This window comes from Hylaeus volcanicus, chromosome 2, assembly GCF_026283585.1.
Source record: "Hylaeus volcanicus isolate JK05 chromosome 2, UHH_iyHylVolc1.0_haploid, whole genome shotgun sequence".
Taxonomy (NCBI): domain Eukaryota; kingdom Metazoa; phylum Arthropoda; class Insecta; order Hymenoptera; family Colletidae; genus Hylaeus; species Hylaeus volcanicus.
This window is the reverse complement of record NC_071977.1, coordinates 30,897,121-30,915,554: the sequence shown is the minus strand read 5'-3', so window position 1 is coordinate 30,915,554 and position 18,434 is coordinate 30,897,121. Positions and strand designations below refer to the sequence as shown.

The following is an 18,434-nucleotide window of genomic DNA, read 5'->3' as shown; positions in this document are numbered from 1 at the left end:
CAAACTTGAAAATCACGAGCCAGACTCGTGGTTTTCAATTTTGACCTAAAATATTATCCCGAGCCTGACTCGTGGTTTTCAATTTTGGCCAAAAATTTTCATCACGAATCTCGTGATGCTGTAACTCTCGAGGTGACTCAGCGTCTCCGAGACTGGGAGTCTGTCGGACGCCGGCCGTCCAGGTAGGATTGGAAAAGTCGTCGAACCTCTTGCCAGGTTTTTTTTCAAGTGCCCCTGGACGATTGAGTCGCGTAGAAAATCGTAAAGCGTCCGCGGCCGGTGATTACCTTGGCGTGGAAGACGATTCCACGGTGAAACGCCTCCTCGCTGTGCAGCGGTATCCTGGTGTCGTACTCGTCATTGTGTACGAGATTGTATTGCTTCTTAGAGGGCATGCTTGGCCCAACTTCATCCGATTATGCTCGTCCAGTCTCGCTGAAACATTAAACGAGGGTATTAACGTACGGTGTTATCGTTTCTGTTCTCATCAAACATTCGAACGCAAACAAACGTGCTCCTAGCTGTGCGCGTTCGTACCCCCTCCCTGCCCCTTCTGTGTCTGCCATTGCCGTGTCCGTGTTTAACGGCTAAAATTAAGACGACCCAGGAAGCGAGTCGGTTTCAGTCGGAGTTTCGTTGTTCCCACGTCTCGTGGTCAATTAGAGAAATAAAAAAACAAAAGGGGCAAAAAAAAAAGACATGGTAATTTCGTCGACGATTGCTTCGACGACCTCTTTGTTCTCTGATGCTTCAATGACGCGCGGCGATTTTAATTAGCATTGCGATGCGCGCTGAACGACTGGCTCGGGGAGGGTTCTTTAACCCCTCGTCGCGATAGAATCAGCCGTGGGGCTTTAAACCGGGAAAGGAGACGGAGCAAAATTAATTGACCGCTCAAGGCCACTCCCATACTCGTGAGTCACGCGAAAGGTGTCCCTCGGTGTCGTGTTCTTTTGAGTATAGTTTGTTTAGGGTCGCGACAATGCGTTATAACGGGAATGAAAATTTTGGTCACCGGAGTAAAAATCTTGGTCTGATTTTCATCCCAAACGAAGGGTCCACCCTTGACCCTTTATTTACTCAATTTTCAATCCCGGCGTCTAAGGCACGGACCTAGCCTTACTGACGAGTCACTAGCAGGCCCAGGACGAAACGCCGCTCCCTCCCTCTTCTCCCCTCTAAGTACCCTAAGTATACTCTCCTAAGTACAGAGAGCCAAGTTGCGCACCCCTGCATCCTAGCGAAGCGGAAGGCTCGCTTCAAGACCCTCGGCGTCACCCAACGACTTCTACCCCGATGATTAACTCGACCAAGGTAAACGCAATCGCCCTTGGAATAGGGTAATCAATGAATCTATATTACCCATACGAGCCAATCTCGTCCAGGAATCTTAGTTTTCACAGGAAACGATCGAACCGGTACGGCGAATCCAATCTTAGCAACGTTCACGGTCTCTGCGAAGCGTGTATCGAAGAATAATCATCCCTCTGACATCTAATTTCAGCTTATCGCGATTTATACTTTGTGGGAATAGTACGGACTAACTCCAAGTCTACGAGTGAAGCTATTACTATAGAAGCGAACGCGCGGTACAAGTGGAAGTGCACGAAGGGAGCCGAACGAAAGCTGAGCTCCGAGAACACGTCGTCCACGGAGCACGTGCTGCAGCTGGTAGCCCGTTCAAGGTCAGCAGCGGAGAGACCTATACGGGCCGTGGCTGACGCACGCCTGACGTCTCCGATCGAGCTCGAAGGTGCACGGTTGAACAAAAAGACGGGGAGAGGCCGAAGATAGCATCGAGGCCGAGAATAAGTACCGATTTCCTGTGGTAGTTCGATGCACGGTCTTGCTCGCTCTCCCCCTGATCGGGGGCCTCTCATTCATAGCAACGAACCACCAGGTGGGCCGCGTTGCATTCTTCGAGATCGGAATACGACGGACACCTCCACGGTCATTGACGACGACGACGACGAGAACTCGGGATAAACGACGCGCGATCTACTCGAGAATTCGGTTCGGTGATTACTCCGAGTCACTGAAAACAACTCGACTCTCACGCATAGGGGTCTCTGGTTGCAGGAAGAAATTTATCAAAATAATACCAGCAAAATGAAACGAATTTATAAAAGTTCCATTTTCTTCCACGGCACTGCTCAGAATTTGATCCCAATACATTTACCGTGACCTATTTATCGTACAATGCGTGTCGCCCTTTTGTTCCTCTTTTCAATAGGGACTTCTTTCATAGCGCAACAAAACACCGGCGGATTAATCTACCGCCCCGTTCGAGTGGCGTCGAACAGAAGAAAAGCGCAACGAACTCAAGAACACGATCCGGTACGAGATCGAATTGAGATCCGAAGAGATTCGTCGTAAGAAAATAACCGGTAAATATTTTTACTTGAGCTATAATCGTGAACGAACGAATGTAAGGGTACAGAATTAATAACAGAATGAATAATTCGAATATTTTCCCCTTAATAGGAGCGCAGTTGGATGTACGTTTCACACGGACACACGGAAGAATATTCTCGACATAATATTCTTTTACCTCTCTAAAAAGAATATTCTTAAAGGAGTATCGATTCGAACGACATCGAATATGCAAGGGTTCTAGAAATTCACGACAGGTTGCATTAAAGTTTCACTAAGGAAATTTGCAGGCGACAACTTCCGGGACGCTTGGAAGTTACGCGAGCGTCTCTTACTCCTTTGCGAACATTACAAGAACAAAAAAAAAAAAAGTCTTAAGGATTTTCTTTTTAAATGGTTAAAGTGATAAAATCGAGAACCCGAAGCACCCCGATAGAAGAAAGCAGCTGACGCAACGTTTCTATCTATGCATATGTGCGTCGAGGGAGCAGCCATCTTCGTGTTCCGATAATTCTTTCGAATGTCAGCGGGACATTTTTTTTTTTTTTTTGCTCGTGCCCCTTATACGAACGGGACGGAGAAGAACGGAAACCTTATATCGATCGGGACGACCGCGCGTTGATTCGTTCCTCCAACCGAAATTCGTGTCATTCTGTTCACCGCGTCCAATTCGTAAACGAAATTAACGGATCACTCGAAAGGAGTCTCGACGCTCGTAACAAAATGGCGAGCACAACGAACGCGGCACCTCGGCCGTGTTCGCAATCGTATCTTACAACGTTCCCGCTTAACGCTATCTTTGTAGTCGTGTAGCCGGATCAAAAGCCCTGCCATTTCTTTGATGCAGCGGCCAAATACCACATTGCGCCGCACAAAGGCTGATTCACAACGGCCCATTAGCGATATAACGAACAGTTCTATAAGGCGTCGTTTCGAGAATGATTTCTGATACGTGTTACCGGTCGATTTTAATGTCGCGTTTCGATAAACATTCGAATAGAAATTTCGATGAAAATTCACTCGAGCAGGCCGTTGCGTTATTTTGATTATTTTTCGAAAACTTTCATCAGAGATGGGCAAAACCCTAGGCTTCGAATAAATCTGAAGTTTGCCGATGTGTCTGTCTCTTTTCTTTCTCTGGAAAATGTTCAAAAGAGGAAACGAGACAAACATATCGGCAAACTTCAGATTTATTCGAAACCTAGGGTTTTGCCCATCGTCTAACGTGTCCATCAGTAACGTCTGACTAGTAGAGATGGCGTGAACTGCTACTTTTGAATCACTCGTGATCCAATCACGTTCATTCTCAATCACGATGATTTTTCACAGTGATTCGTGATTCTTCGTGATCGCTTCTAATTGGTTGAGAACATTCTTTTCACTTTTCACGAATTATGTTGTTCTTAGATTATATATGTATTATAATATGGTCTAAAAACAATGATTTTTCACGCCAACCCTACTGACTAGGTGTCGCTGTAGCGTTCGCTTACAATTATGGATCCACCTTAAAGCCGTCCAGGCGATTTCGTTACCCGCGGCAGCTGCCACCTTATCTCTGTATCTTTCCGTGGCCATTGCCGAACGGGGGATCAGGATTTACGTTTATATTCTTCCCAGCGAGCTGGATTCGCGTCCAGTGAAAGGGCTAATTGATGACACCGCTTTATTACATTAATACAAGACGTTGCTCGTAAATGGTAGGAACGGAGAAAGCATAGAGAGATAATCTGTTAATCCCCGAACGGCGGAACCCTATTGCCTTCTCGTTACGTTGTGCCGTACCAAGCAATCCAAGTTTTCGGTTACACAGCGACTACCGGTCGCTGATTTTACTTTGAAAAAGTCCGTGACAAACTATTCTTCGAATTCGATTGTTCGAAGTCGTATTTCGCTAGTCCTGCTTTAATGGGTGTTCCGCGAAAAAAAAAAAAAAGGTAAACGACACCGCTGTCAATTACAGGTGACGCGGAGATAAACATTGTCGGAGTAGGAAGCGGTTTTATTGCGTCCGTTTCAATGGTACACCATCTCTCGGAATTATGGGTACGAAGAAAAACGTTTGTAACCGTTTCCGACGCTACCCGCCACTAGAAAGTCGTGTTTCACGGAAAAATATGACGAACAATTTCCTGAAAACGAACCGCCGGCTATAAATCGTACGTCAAATAACGTTATTCGAAACGTGCCAAAAAGCCCGTTTAACAAATATATAACAATTTTGTTTGGTTTAAAACGCAATAAAATTCCTGTGCAACATGGGTCTATTTTATGACCTGAATTCCTGTGCCGCAAAGAGTTAAACAATAAATAAAAACGGATTTCTATGTAAAGTGGACATAATTAGGTTTTTCCCCCTTGCAGACATTTTTTCCCTCCGTTTTCTGTCGAGACGGTCGATTACATCGATTTTTCGATCGCATAAATCGATCCCTTGCCTCTCTTACGGTAAAAATTGGACATAATGAGTTTTTACCCCTATGGTCTTCAATTGTTAAAGGGGCGCACGCGCTGCCGCGTCGGGACGCGAGAGTTCAAGTACCGGCGGAGGTTGGATCTTTGTGCGGGCACACCTGAATTAAGTGACATTCACACGACCGTTCCGCGAATCGAACAAAGAGTGGCGTTCTTGTAGCTACAACCGCGTCTAACTATCGACGCAACAAGTATAGAACCGGTAAACGCGCGCCGCATACTCATTCGTACCGTCCGACAGATCGAGGATCGGACTTAACGTCTTAAGGAGGGAGACTCGAACGTTGAAAATAAGGCTTTACTCGCGAATCCGTTACGAGCAAATGGTCCAATGAAATTGTTCCAATTTTCGTACGTAATTGAATTACAGAAAAAAAAATTTTGTACGAGGATTCATTATTCGTATTCTATTTGGCTTTATGCCAAATAGAGGGTGCTCCCTCCCATGTCTCGTTTTTTGAAGCACGGTATTTCGCGATGTCCAACGATCGATAAAGTTGAATTAAAATAAAAATTCAAACGTTAATTCTCTTGTTAATAATTGCAGAGGAGGTTTCTATTTATGACCTGCTGTGAACGTTGACATTATTTTCTACAGAAAATTAATTAATCTCTTCAAACGATAAACCTACAAATTCCTCTCGAGTTATATGTATACCCAAAATTGATCTCTTTGTAAGTGTTTCTCGACAGATGTCATTAGTATCACGAGTACTGACACACGTCAAGTAACGAGACGGACAGTTTCGACGCCGATGCAACATGGCGGACCATGAAAATTACCAGAGACGCTCTAATAGGAGTCACGAAATAACGTCAAGGTTAGGTTCCGCCATTTTTCATCTAATTTCGCCAAGTTCAATTTTTCCTATGTTTGCTGAATCCGAATTATGAATATACAATTACGATCAATTAATAATACAATTATGATATGAATTATGATTATGATAATATGATCGAATATACAGGGTGTCCGGAAAATGTTGGAGGTGCTTGAAAGGGGTGGTTCGAGAGGTGATTTGAAACAACTTTTTCCTTAGCGGAAATGTTGTACGAGACATCGTTGAGGAGATATTAACGGAAAACACTGACCAATCAGAGCGCGAGTTTGCCGATGGAGCACTTGCGGTAGCGTATGAGCGAACACCGCCTAGCGCGTAGTCTTCGCTACCGCGGGCGCTACATCGATATACCCGCGCTCTGATTGGTCACGAGTTTTCTATTAATATCTCCTTAACGAAACATCGGGCAATATTTTCGCTAAGGAAAAAGTTGTTGCAAATCACCTCCACCCTGTATATACAGGGTGCCCCACAAGTGTTGTAACACCTTGAAAGGTGTGGTTCGGGAGGTGATTTGAAACAACTTTTTCCTTAGCGAAAATGTTGTCCGAGGCTTCGTTGAGGAGATATTAACGGAAAACACTGACCAATCAGAGCGCGCGTATACCGTTGGAGCACCCGCGGATAGCGAAGACTACGCGCTAGGCGGGTTCGCTCATACGCTACCGCGAGCGCTCCATCGGCAAACTCGCGCTCTGATTGGTCAGTGTTTTCCGTTAATATCTCCTCAACGAAGCCTCGGACAACATTTTCGCTAAGGGAAAAGTTGTTTCAAATCACCCCCCGAACCACCTTCTTCAAGGACCTCCAACATTTTTCGGACACCCTGTAGAAGGACAGAATTAATTTCTCCAGCCGATGCAAAATAAAACTAAACAGTAAATAATAATTTGGTAAGAATCATCTTCTCGAAGATTCGGCAAACTCGATAAACATTTCATGGGGGCCATGTGTATTTTCTGTTCGTAAATATGGTCGACGTTCAAGGAGACTCGTCGAAAAACCGAGTCAAAGTGAAGGACCTCCTTTAGCGCCCCACGTGCTATCGAACGTGGGTTTTACGGGCCGTGAGCGCGATATCCCGCTACTTTCGCGGGAGTCGTTAATTTTACTGAAAAATACATCGGTTTCTCGCGATTTGCAGCGATACGAACACACGCAGAAACGCGACGAGAAGACGAAACGCGAGGAAAACGACGAGTCCCGTCTCACGAACGATCGGTGAAACATTTATAAGCCGATTCACGTATTTCGCGATCTGCGAAACGCAATAGCGCTCATGCGGGTCTAAATTATTCAACGAGACCGAGCATCGAAGACGATCGCGAAATAATTTTTCGAGGGTGCAAAAGATAAGAATATTCACAGAAATAAAAACAACGCGTAGCAATCTATTTTCACCCCTTCGGCCCCAAACTACCGAACAATAAACATTTTCGACATTCGATAGACGTTTGAATCCTGATAACTAGACTGCGGATCTTGATGCATTTATAGGAAATTTGAATGTGCAAGAACCTAGAAAATGCAAACAATACGCAGAAATATAAAAAAGATTGAAAGTAAAGTTCATGTTATAATATTTGCAGGTAAAAAAAAAATTCCTATTTAGGTTGAATTTTTGTAGGAACGTTTACAAAGATTTTATTTTGCATAAAGATCCGCAGTCTACTGATAACCTACAATTTCATCCCGCAATTAAAACTCTGCCTTTCATTCGTTCATCGAACAGACAGTCGCGCAGCTGATAGAACGCGTCTATCGTTTCGATAATTATTCGAAATTAGGATTCATAGATCTTACCTGCCAGCCGATTGGACGATCGAAGCCGGACGGTCCTCATTAACCGGTTCGATTCGTGTCCCCGACAAGAACGACCGGGACACGGTCCTTGCCCGAAAATCGTTTCCCTTTGTGAATGCAGCTTAACGGTGGTAGGCAGGCCAGTCAGCCAGTAGAAATATGCACACATTCAGGTTCCAGCGTTGGTGAAGGACCAACCACACTGACGTCCCATGGCGAGGATTTCTATGCACACTTTCGTCGACACACGCGACCGTCCGGCCTCTCTCTCTTCTTGGAAACAGATGACAGAGCGACTCGGTCACCGTAAACCACCAGACGTCCCACGGGAGTCCAGGCACCTTCGCGTCGCGAACTTATTCGACGCAACGCGACCACTTGATCGTCGCATGTATACGCGCCACCGACTTCTTCCTCCTTTCCTCCTTAATCAGCTCTCTGTTCGCGGGAATTTACGTTATTCGCGTTTTCGCGAGCAAGCACGAGGCGGACACGCAGGTCTCGCCGAGCGACACCCGCGTGTATTAACTCCGAGAGCAGGGCCGAATTAAGGTATGGACTTAGGGGGGGGGGCTACAACCTTGGGATCTCCAAGGATCGAGCGAAAAGTTAGGAACGCTCTACGAGTGGTCTAAATTATCAACTTGAAAGAAGGTTAATACGCTCGTATATTCATACTGGACACGCTATGCGAAACACTGTACCGTACATATACCTGCATCCCGAAGGTAAATTATCTCGAATCCAAACTGTGGAATTTTGAAACAAACGAGATGTGCTCCGTTCCGCACGAGATACGAAACGTTCAACGTTTAGACTCGGCACGGTTTGCCTCTGATACGTAGATGAATGTATATACTCACGGGTACCTGTAGCCCATGGGTTTAGGAAATCTTAATATCGGCGCTGACTCGGAGAAAGGGAACGCAATGCACGGGTCCGCGACGCAGGCACGCGCGATGATAATCGAGGAAGGGATGCGGCCACTAGCGTTCGAATCGCACCACTAGCTTTGTACCGTCTTTTAATAACGTCGAACGTACGCGACACCACGGGCACACCATGCTCCAACCGACCGTCGACTTGTTTTTCTTCCTTTATTCTACGATTTCGGAGGGTCGAGAAAGGCTGCCGTCCTCCGACGCTTACATCGTGTCTTTTCGTCCGTTTTGTACCAAACCGTGCGACCGCGAGGAAGGAGCGCGCGCTTCAGAGAAGCACAGTGCACGCCGTGCACGATCGTGGTACGTACAGCCCTCCGGGGACCGTGGAAATCACCCCCACCGTCGACAGAACCGGCATCGTACTGAAAACCGGCTAGGTACGTGCGCTCCCCTCGAGCACCGAACCGCGACTGCCATCCCAGCCGCGCCATCTCTCCCCACTCCGACCAACCGTGACGTCAGAATCTGTCGATACGAGCGAACGCGACTTTCGGCGGGAAAGCGAGCGCGATTCAAAACTCGTCTTCTAAATGTTCATTAATGTTCGTTTGTGAGCTACTGGCGGCGATCTAAAAACTATTGCGGCTTTTAAAACTTCGACTTACTCAGTGAAAGCTGGAAGATAACGCTTTTCAGGTAAATCGAAGGATTTTCGTTCGTGTTAAAGAACCGCGAGAAACTTGTATGGTAACAAAAATTAGTAGAAGATTGTCTTGGACAAAAACGCAATTGCTCGAAGGCGAATGACAAATTGAAAAGTTTATTAGAAGAGTGATATACTGTAAAATGTACCGAATTGATGAATATTATGTTAAAAGGAAATGTAACCGTAGGCGAAGTAGATTTTACTGCTGGAGTTCCAGTCTAGATCACGAAATGCTTCGTGATCTTCGTAATATAAAAGTACGCGCGAGTTAGAATCGCGTTACTCGAGTATGCTCGGAGCGTACCTATCCAGGTAGACAGTGAATGAAAGTTTTAAATATGAATACCGTTACTTGCCTGGCGCCTGTGAATATCGCCGTTATCAAATACTGTACGTATGCCTTCATTTCTTTTCAATTGTCATCGTCATCCTAATTATTACTATGTAATTCTCATTACATAGAAATGTGAGCATAAGCGAATTTAGTCTCTATATTATATTTAACTCAGGTTCAAAGTATAATCAAATATAATTTATATAATTATATCGTTATTTAGGTTTATTCAATTTGAAAAAAAACGAGTACGAAACTTATAATATCTATTCCTTATTCAAACGCGCGCCATTTTCGTGTTTCGTACTATGATTTCGAATAAATGTAAAACTTTCTTTTTTAATGAATATTTTGCTCGTTTCGTGGTTTCAGCAAGAAACGAGTACGTCTATCAACTAATTAGCATCTGAAAGATATACATTTGAAAGTATAAGATTCTTCAGACATTGTACCTGCCATAATAATTTGAATTTAAATAGACACCTCGAGTACTATGCAAATTAATTGGCAGTGATATACAGTAAATGCTCTCATATTAATGGTTTATTTATAGGGGGTAAGAGAGATGAAACATTAATATTACCAGCCAATGATTCCATTAGTGCCACATTAGATACCGATCAGGTAAATATTCAAATGTGTTCGGCTGCATTGTAAACGATTGTAAACGCTGTTTAAAGCTGCTTTAAATTTTAGCTATGTGCAAAAACCACTGTGATGATCAGTCCAAATTTCAAAGAAGACCGCATGTGGTTAAATGGAAAGTAAGTTCTAATAATTTATGTATTTTGAAGATAAATTACGTTCGAATAATTATGATTTTTCAGCGAAGAAAACATTGGAAGTCCTAGACTGCAAAATTGTTTAGCCGAAAGTATGTAATTATATGCAGGTGTACTAAATTTGTTAAAAGTTTCACGAATCATGTAGTGTACCATTTTAGTTAAAAAACGAGCAGGACATTCCGATCGCGCAGGGCAATGGAAAATTCATATTTGCTCCGAGAACAATTTTCCAACAGCTGCTGGCTTGGCTTCTAGTGCAGCGGGGTATGCTTGTCTCGTAGCAGCTCTTGCCAAGCTATACAAAGTAGAGGTATGTTTGACAGAATTTTATATTACATCATACATAAGAACAAATAAACTTTTGTTACCTCTAAGTATTATATTTTAGGGTGATATTAGTTCGATTGCACGTGTTGGCTCTGGATCAGCATGTCGTAGCGTTATGGGAGGTTTTGTAAGATGGCATATGGGCACTGAACCCGATGGGATTGATAGTATAGCTAAACAAATTGTTCCTGCTTCTTATTGGTCAGAGATGAGAATACTAATATTAGTCGTATGTATTGTTTCTAATTTGTATTACAAATTCGTTATCTTAAAGTATATATACTTACAACCATCAATCTTTTTGTAGGTGAATGACTGTAAGAAAAAAGTTTCTAGTGCGATTGGTATGAAAAGAAGTATGCAAACATCCGAACTACTGAGACATAGAGTAAAACATATTGTCCCTGAAGTAGCTAATAAAATGCAGGAGGCAATAATTAAAAAGGATTTTAAAACATTTGCCGAATTAACGATGAAGGATTCTAATCAAATGCACGCTGTCACCTTGGATACATATCCACCGTGTACCTACATGAATGACATTTCTCATGCTGTTGTTGATCTTATTCATTCTTATAACGATGCTGTTAACAATACAAAGGTATCGAATACAATAATGTTTTCTATTCTAAGGTTTCAAAATTTATATAGGTTAGGATTTTAACCTAACAAAAGTTATCTTTTTAGGTCGCATATACATATGACGCAGGGCCAAATGCAACCTTGTATCTTCTAGAAAAAAGTGTATCAGAAGTTATGGGTGTAATAGATCATTTTTTCCCGCCGTCGCAAGATACTTTGGTAGAGTACAGAAAAGGATTACCTATTGAAACGATTAAACCTTCACAAGTAAATATTATTTTTTTTCGATAAAGTTGCATTTCATATAGCATGAATTAAAACAAGTAACTATTTTCTAACGTTTTTTAGAACCTGTTGAGTAAGATGAACGTGCAAAGACATGCTCCAGGGTGTTTTAAATATATGATTTATACTAAAGTTGGCGATGGTCCAAAGTATTTAACAGATCCCGCGGATCATCTTTTAGATAATCAGGGATGGCCAATTAAATGTGCCTAATAATTTCATATTATTAAAAATGATTATTTTATATAATTTATGTACAAAAGGAATATTGGTACTTTTATTTATTATATAGTGGAAAATAAATAGTTATCTGTGTTATCGTTTCTTCGCATCTTTCCTCGTTATTATGTCATAACCTCAATTCCTGACATTGATTGCCAATATTTTCATGTAAAATTGAAATGTTAATCGTTCACTTGAGGTAATAATCGATTCTATTGAATGCAGTATTACGAAATGCTATGATTTCTCTTTTTGTCCTTGATGATATGTATATACTTGTATAAGATAAGCAAAAATTCTTATTTAGATAACCTCTAATAGATACATTACCGGTTATTTAAAATTATAATGTAAATTATGTACACATATAATCATATTATATCTCATGTTAAACGAAGAAATACATATTTGAATAATTATAAACATAAAAAACAGAAAAATAAATTATTGAATTTTATTTCTTTTCCCCACTATATGAATCAATTTGAATAAACCTTTGACCTTCACTGTAGCAAATCTATTAAGATCCTTATTTATTATTTCTATGTTCTAATTTCTTCTAATTAACGAGTTGCTACTCAAAGTTTCCTAGTATGAGTCAAGGACGTCAAGGTTTATAAAAAGTTACGTTCAGTTGCGTCTAGTTTGGTTCGGTTATTTTAGCTATGGTCAACCATGAGTGAGCAAAACGATTAGTTCAAAATATTTTGATTAGCAATACTTCTATCTAAACAAAGTGAGTCAATTTGAAATATAAAAGCTACACAATCGAAAGTAAAACATTTAATCAATATATATTATATAGGTATTTATATAGACGAAATCATGACACGAGGAGTTGAATTTATTAAATCAGTTTTAACTACTGTTCTTAGTTCACCAAATTTCGGACAAGTTTTAAAAAATGTAAGTACGCGATATATTTCATTTTTTAAATCCAATTTTACGTTGAAATAGATCTAACCTTCAACAGACAGTTTATTATATTATTTAAATAAAATTCACCGTTATTGTCAGATTAATTACATTCATTTTTCATTTCTCTTTAAACAGCTCGAAATAGTTTCAGCAGGAAGTGGAAATTGTAAAGCACAACTTCGTGTTGCTCAAGAACACCTGAACATGGGTGGTACTATGCATGGTGGTTTTACAACTACCCTCATAGATTGTGTTTCTACCTATGCTACAATGACGAATCCGAATGGTGTGCCAGGAGTTTCAGTGGACTTAATGATTTCGTATGAATCCCTTACCATAGGACTTCCCGATCACTGATATATCTATCGATATACTCAAGTAACGAATCAGTAGTATTATAGACTTTTCTAAGAATTTATAAGAAAAACTAGACAAAATGTCATAAGTCAGTACAATACATATTTTTATTGATTCATATAGTCAAATATAATCCATTGTCCATTTCATCCATTCGTTGTTAAAGGTTGGGAAGCCCTATCCAATTGTATACTCTTTAATGTTTCTTTAATTATATACTTTTATATATGATAATAATTCATATATAGATTTATGAAGCCTGCCTTACCTGGCGAATTGGTGACAATTGATGCCAGAACTGTGAGAATTGGGAAAACATTAGTTTTCCTTTCAGTGGATGTCACGAAGAACGATGGAAAAGACATGATCGCTCATGGGAGACACACAAAATTTATTGCGAAATGAAACACTGTATACTGTTACCAATAAGTGTACAGAGTGCCATAGTTAGAATAATGGATTATAGTACTTCTATCATGTATATAAGTATTTAATGAATACAATTTCTTAATTAAAAACTTGTATCATGCTCTTTTGTACATAATATGAACTGAACACATTTTGACTAAAACATTTCTTTGCTATTAAAAATATATATTATAAATGATTATAATACATTCTATAATGTTTAATGGCACAGGATTACGAAAAATGCAATTGCTGATGATGTAGCATTGACTGATGTTAAAATTGTCGTAATTAAGTAATGCGCGTATTAGTCAACATTTTTTGGCCTGATTAAAGGCGATATTAACAAATTAATTAGTTTCTTGCAATATTGCCAACCAATGTATACGTAGCGTCGACTTATACATTCATATAAAATCGGGGGACGTAAAGCTATACCTAAATACTTTGCATCGCTATCTAAAGAAAATGCGATATCATTGTTGCATAGAAAAAGATTAAAAAATTGCTAGAAGTAAAAAGACCTACTTTCTCATTTCCGTGTTTCTACAATACCGAATGGCAAGCTACGAGTTACAATAGAATCGACTATATAAATAATCTCATCTTGAAATGTGCCTATATTATGTCGCCAAAGCAATATGCAATTCTTTGTAGTCCAAAAGTGATTCGTCTAATCGTCCGAGTATGTAATGGTTCAACCATAAAAGTAGCGACAATTAAATAGTTTGCTAGTACAAATAGTTTCTTTTCTTTTTTAGAGCTTCTTCAGTATCGGATACGGGACTAGAGATGCGATATTTAAACGACGAATGGAGCCGACCCAGCCAGAGGACAACAAAGAATCGATCTTCGCGCTCTATCGTGCAGCTTCTACGGCTCACGAGTGTATGTACAATACTAACTGTGCAAAGTAAATCTGTGAAACAGAAGCAAGCCTAAGCGAACGGAAGAGAAGAACACTGAAACATCTACTTCAGTTTCTTCACGTCCTCTAACAGCGATCTCAATTCTTTCATTCTACCAGATAAAGACTCGACTATCTCTCTGACCCTTCCAGACTCGTGCTCGTACTCCTCGATCGTTCTTTCCAGATACTCGATCCTCTCGTCGCTGTTTCGCGCGAGCAGATCGTTCGCTAGGTTGTGCTGCGGCATGTATTTAGCCGCGCTGCGTCTGAAACGCGAGATCGTGTTGCTGTTGTCCTCGCACCCGTCGCAGCAATCAGACCAGAGCCTCAGGTCCATGTGGGGTATCTCTTCGCAATTAACATATCTGTTATCACCTTCCGGTAGAAGGAACACGTTCGGCTGTATTCGTTTGATATTATCCCCATTGTCGCAGAGAACGCGAGCCAAGCTTGTCTGCTTGATCTGCGCGAGTTGCTCCTGTTTAAACACCGTTGGACTCTCGTGCCAGAACCTGTCGCCGTTCCTGGTGCGCTTGAACTGCTCCAGCAGTAAACACTTGAACAGAGGTCCCACTTTGGCGTTCGGTAGCTGATCCTCCAGAACGCCGCCTACCCAAACGTCTATGTTCCCAGGGTGACCGTACAGCTCCCTCAGCTTCTGTCTAACCTTGGCGCTGCGTATGTCGCTAGCCAGGTCCTCGAAGGTCTCGACGCGCGACATGTTGCAGAATCGCCGCCATTCTAGGTACCCAGGCAGAGCGTGATCTCTTCCACGTTGGATGTTCATCGCAGCCAGGTCTAACGCCACTGCGTGAGCGGTGCGGAACAGCTGCTCCGTCAGCTCGGAGTTGAGGTTCTCCTCGGGCAATTTCAGCTTTGCAGCGGTGGCGAACATCCCTCTTATCAAGGGATCCACGCCACCTTCTTCGACGACCCTCCACGGCGAGAAGAAGGCGTCCCTGAGAAGAAGAGGACCTTGAGGAATCGACTGGAAGAACTCGTTGAGGCGCTCTAGTCGCGGTTGGATCAACGTGTGCCCGAATCTTAGAGCTGCGGTGGCGAAGACGTTCGACACGCTTGCGTCCAAGTTGGGGTCGTAGCCGCGATACGAACCCAGGAGCTCGTCGGTCGGACCATCGAAGACGCGGGGCATCCAGTGCTGATAGGTGATGTGTTGCATCTCCGCGCCAACGATCTTCCTGGCTTCCTGGTAGAGCTTCTCCCCGTTCCAGTGCGGGTTCATCTCGCGGAGTTGGCGAGCCACGCGGTTATGCTCCCTCAGCCAGATCGTGTGCATCGCCAGCAGACCTACCTGTTCGTTGGCTCGGATGTCCCCAGCCACGAAGCAGTTGATGGAGCTTTCGAGAGGGTCCCTTCTACAGTCAACGAATTGGCCAGAGGCATACGGTAGCAGAGGTTTGTGTCCCGGGATGGTGGGACCCTCTCGCAGCAGGCCATGGTCAGTGGTGAGGTCGCGCAGGTCTCTGGCCAAGTCGTCGTCGTACCCGTACACCTGAGACGCGTCTAGGTAGCTGGTGAGCTGGTTCAGCTGCTCTCGAGGAGTGAAGCTGCCCCATAACACGCTCGTCATCCCAGAACCGCAGACTGCGCTGGTTCTGATAAAATCGATGCACCTTCTGTTGGCTATTCGAGGATCCCCTGGTGGAACCTCCATGGGGAAGCACGGTGCTGCGTTGTCGCAGGACTTCTTGCAGTCTATGCCATCCCAGGACTCGCTGGACACCGACGGCAGAGAGTGATCCAGGTCGTGGTCCAAGAACTGTCCCCATTGCATAACCATGTGGGTGATCCTCTCGTCGGAGGTCACGTTATGCGTGGTCACCAGGGTCGTAGAGACGAGTCGCGCTGCCGGCTTTGGATACCCGTAATAACGACGCCCCTTTTCCCAGCCTACAGGCGACGAGAACCCGTTCTCGTAAATCGGTTGCAGGACCCTGTGGAATCCCGTGTAGGACGAGCCCCAGGTGGGATGACGCAGGTTGTTGCACGAACCGTCTATGCTACGGTACTTGCTGTGAAAACACATGTTCGTGCAGTTCTGCTGATGTCTATGCCCGGTGCAACCGGACAGTCTCTCGATCTCCTTGACCTAGGACAAATGGTGGTGTTAGTACTTTAGGACGTAACAGGTGATTGTAATACTCTGGGTAACAGTAAAACCCAGTCGATTAACACGTTGGTCGCGTCATACAGAAGTGGGTAACAGGACTTTTCTGCTAACATTTTGTCTCGTTTAGTTTTTAAGTAGAAGTGACGCTGTGACCAGCGTGTTAATCAACATCCTTAAGGAACTAAAAGAATTCACTCGAGAGGTGCGACCGTACCTGTTCTGGGGTAAGAACCTCCTCGTATCGGAACTCGTCGGTGGTGTTGGCCGCGATGCCAGCGTTCACCATGCGTCTTATGTTAACCAGGGTCCTTTCAAATATTTCCGCAGGTCTGGCAGCCGCGCGTCCGATCGCGTCAGGGAAACGAGCGCGCCTGAACGGATTCACTCGCTGCGCGGATCTGTCGCCGCTGAAGAGAGTCATTAACGTGTTATTGATGGCGCGATCGATCTCCTCCTTGGCATCTTTGAAGGCCCTTATCACCAGGACGTTCGTCGCCTCGGGTTGGCGAATACGGACCAAAGCTTGGGCCGTTGTGCGGCCGTATTCGTTCACGGCTGAGCACTCGTATCTGCGGAGAAGATTTGTGTTTAATGATAAAAAGGACGCGAGCCACCGGTGGTACACGCCGCGCCGGCGTGAACGTGTTGAACGAGTACATGACCAAAATGTTCACCTGCCAGTGTCCGCAGAGGTAACATTGTACAAATACAAGCTGCCCCCTCGCGATATCTTCACCCTGTTGCCTTCGACCGCTGTTCCATCCTTCTTCCATTGAATAACAGGTTTCGGGACACCCTCGACCCTGCAGGGCACCTCGATGATGGCGCCCGGCTCTGCCTCCATGTCCCGTGGCTCGTACGTCAACCTGGGCGGGCCGTAGGAGGTGTCGATCACCTTGAGATCGGCGCTGGTCTCCGCGTACCCATTGGAATTCTGAGCCCTGCAGACGTATCTGGCCGCGTCGGACTCCTTCGCGGCGAGGATACGGAGCACGTTGCCGCGATCCTCGACGGAGAATCGACCGGTCAAGCTCAGGGGCTCGTTGTCCCGCCACCATTCTATTCTCGGCGCAGGACGAGCTTCCGCTTGGCAGGAGAAGCTCACGTCGGAGCCGACCCGCACCGTTTGGGACTCGGGCAACTGAGTGAACCTCAACGAAGAGAACATTGTGATCACCGCTCTGGCTTTTCGAGATTGGGTGGTTCCCATCTCGCTCTTGGCCAGGCACTCGTACTCGCCAGTGTCCTGCTCGGTGGCGTCCGATATGATCAACGTCCCGTCCTCCTGGATCACGTAGCGGCTACCATCCGGTGACACCTCGTTCGAATCCCGCATCCACTTGATCTCCGGGGTCGGGTCACCTGCGACCTCGCAGGTGAAGCTGATAGTCCCGCCCAGTCTGACTTCTACGTCCTGCGGACCGTTCATGATCTGCGGTTTAGCTGCAGGAAGAGGATACCGTGAACATAAGAGTCATTCCTGTATTCGACGTACTTTGGAACGATTAGAAATTTTATGATCGTGTACGCGGGATGAGAGAAGTTTTTACATTGTTTGTTAGGCATATAAGAAGTCGGAAAGTAAGTCGGGTATAGAATTACGTCCCGCCACTTTCTCTACGTCAGTGTCTGTAATAATCCAATCCTTCCAGTAAAAAGTTTACAACTGTAAAAACCGTCTGTAACTCCAATATTCGTCTATGTCGTAAAACAAACTTTCGACGATGTCATTAAGGCCAATGTGCCTCGCGGGAGTCGTAAACGTTCGGAACAAGCTGGTCGAAAATGTCTCCGTTCGCGGTGCCATGCCACAGCTCCAGCATGACGCTGGCAGCAAAGTTAGATCACGCTAGATAAGGTTTTAGCGATTATTACTGGCAAACCAAGTACGCGTAGAATATTGAAAAATATTTAATACGTATATTCTTTTTATGTTGACTCGTTTTCAAATTTAGCCATTTTTAATTTCGCGAAATTTTGATGTCAGATTCGTAATCAGCGATCCCAGAAACCATGACGTACCAATTTTTACGCGAATCTAATAAATTTTTGATATACACGTCGGCCATATTGAATCCGCCATTTTTAATTT

General features: G+C 43.8%; 4 protein-coding genes across 11 annotated transcripts in view; 2 read left to right on the top strand and 2 right to left on the bottom strand.

The window, feature by feature from the left end:
* The window catches only part of LOC128885118 (carboxyl-terminal PDZ ligand of neuronal nitric oxide synthase protein-like), a 36,875-nt gene extending 28,017 nt beyond the window's left edge, over positions 1 to 8,858 (bottom strand). The window contains exons 1-3 of one of the 6 annotated variants that reach the window (XM_054138939.1): positions 8,357 to 8,858; positions 7,494 to 7,931; positions 288 to 435 (exon numbers count right to left, since the gene is read on the bottom strand). In XM_054138939.1, the coding sequence (XP_053994914.1) occupies positions 288 to 395 (108 nt within the window). In that variant the 5' untranslated portion in view covers positions 396 to 435; positions 7,494 to 7,931; positions 8,357 to 8,858. The remainder of the gene's footprint in view (positions 1 to 287; positions 436 to 7,493; positions 7,932 to 8,356) is intronic. The other 5 variants (XM_054138940.1, XM_054138941.1, XM_054138942.1 and 2 more) reach the window with 5 other exon arrangements.
* A 476-nt stretch (positions 8,859 to 9,334) lies between these two features.
* LOC128884948 (diphosphomevalonate decarboxylase) lies at positions 9,335 to 11,719 on the top strand. 2 transcript variants are annotated; one of them, XM_054138664.1, is made up of 9 exons: positions 9,335 to 9,473; positions 9,971 to 10,041; positions 10,114 to 10,181; positions 10,245 to 10,291; positions 10,361 to 10,512; positions 10,591 to 10,758; positions 10,837 to 11,130; positions 11,217 to 11,378; positions 11,460 to 11,719. In XM_054138664.1, exons 1-9 carry the CDS (start codon positions 9,407 to 9,409, stop codon positions 11,607 to 11,609), a joined length of 1,179 nt encoding a protein of 392 aa, XP_053994639.1. In that variant the 5' UTR covers positions 9,335 to 9,406; the 3' UTR covers positions 11,610 to 11,719. The 2 variants fall into 2 exon arrangements, with proteins under 2 accessions (XP_053994639.1, XP_053994640.1); XM_054138665.1 differs by having other exon boundaries at positions 9,336 to 9,473; positions 10,098 to 10,181.
* A 403-nt stretch (positions 11,720 to 12,122) lies between these two features.
* LOC128884949 (acyl-coenzyme A thioesterase 13) lies at positions 12,123 to 13,298 on the top strand. Its single transcript, XM_054138666.1, has 4 exons — positions 12,123 to 12,354; positions 12,424 to 12,524; positions 12,672 to 12,856; positions 13,142 to 13,298. Exons 2-4 carry the CDS (start codon positions 12,444 to 12,446, stop codon positions 13,296 to 13,298), a joined length of 423 nt encoding a protein of 140 aa, XP_053994641.1. The 5' UTR covers positions 12,123 to 12,354; positions 12,424 to 12,443.
* LOC128884947 (peroxidasin) overlaps positions 13,268 to 18,434 on the bottom strand; it is a 14,673-nt gene continuing 9,506 nt past the window's right edge. For both annotated transcript variants that reach the window (XM_054138663.1, XM_054138662.1), the window contains exons 4-6: positions 17,017 to 17,785; positions 16,557 to 16,911; positions 13,268 to 16,321 (exon numbers count right to left, since the gene is read on the bottom strand). In XM_054138663.1, coding sequence (XP_053994638.1) covers positions 14,273 to 16,321; positions 16,557 to 16,911; positions 17,017 to 17,785 — 3,173 coding nt within the window. In that variant the 3' untranslated portion in view covers positions 13,268 to 14,272. The remainder of the gene's footprint in view (positions 16,322 to 16,556; positions 16,912 to 17,016; positions 17,786 to 18,434) is intronic.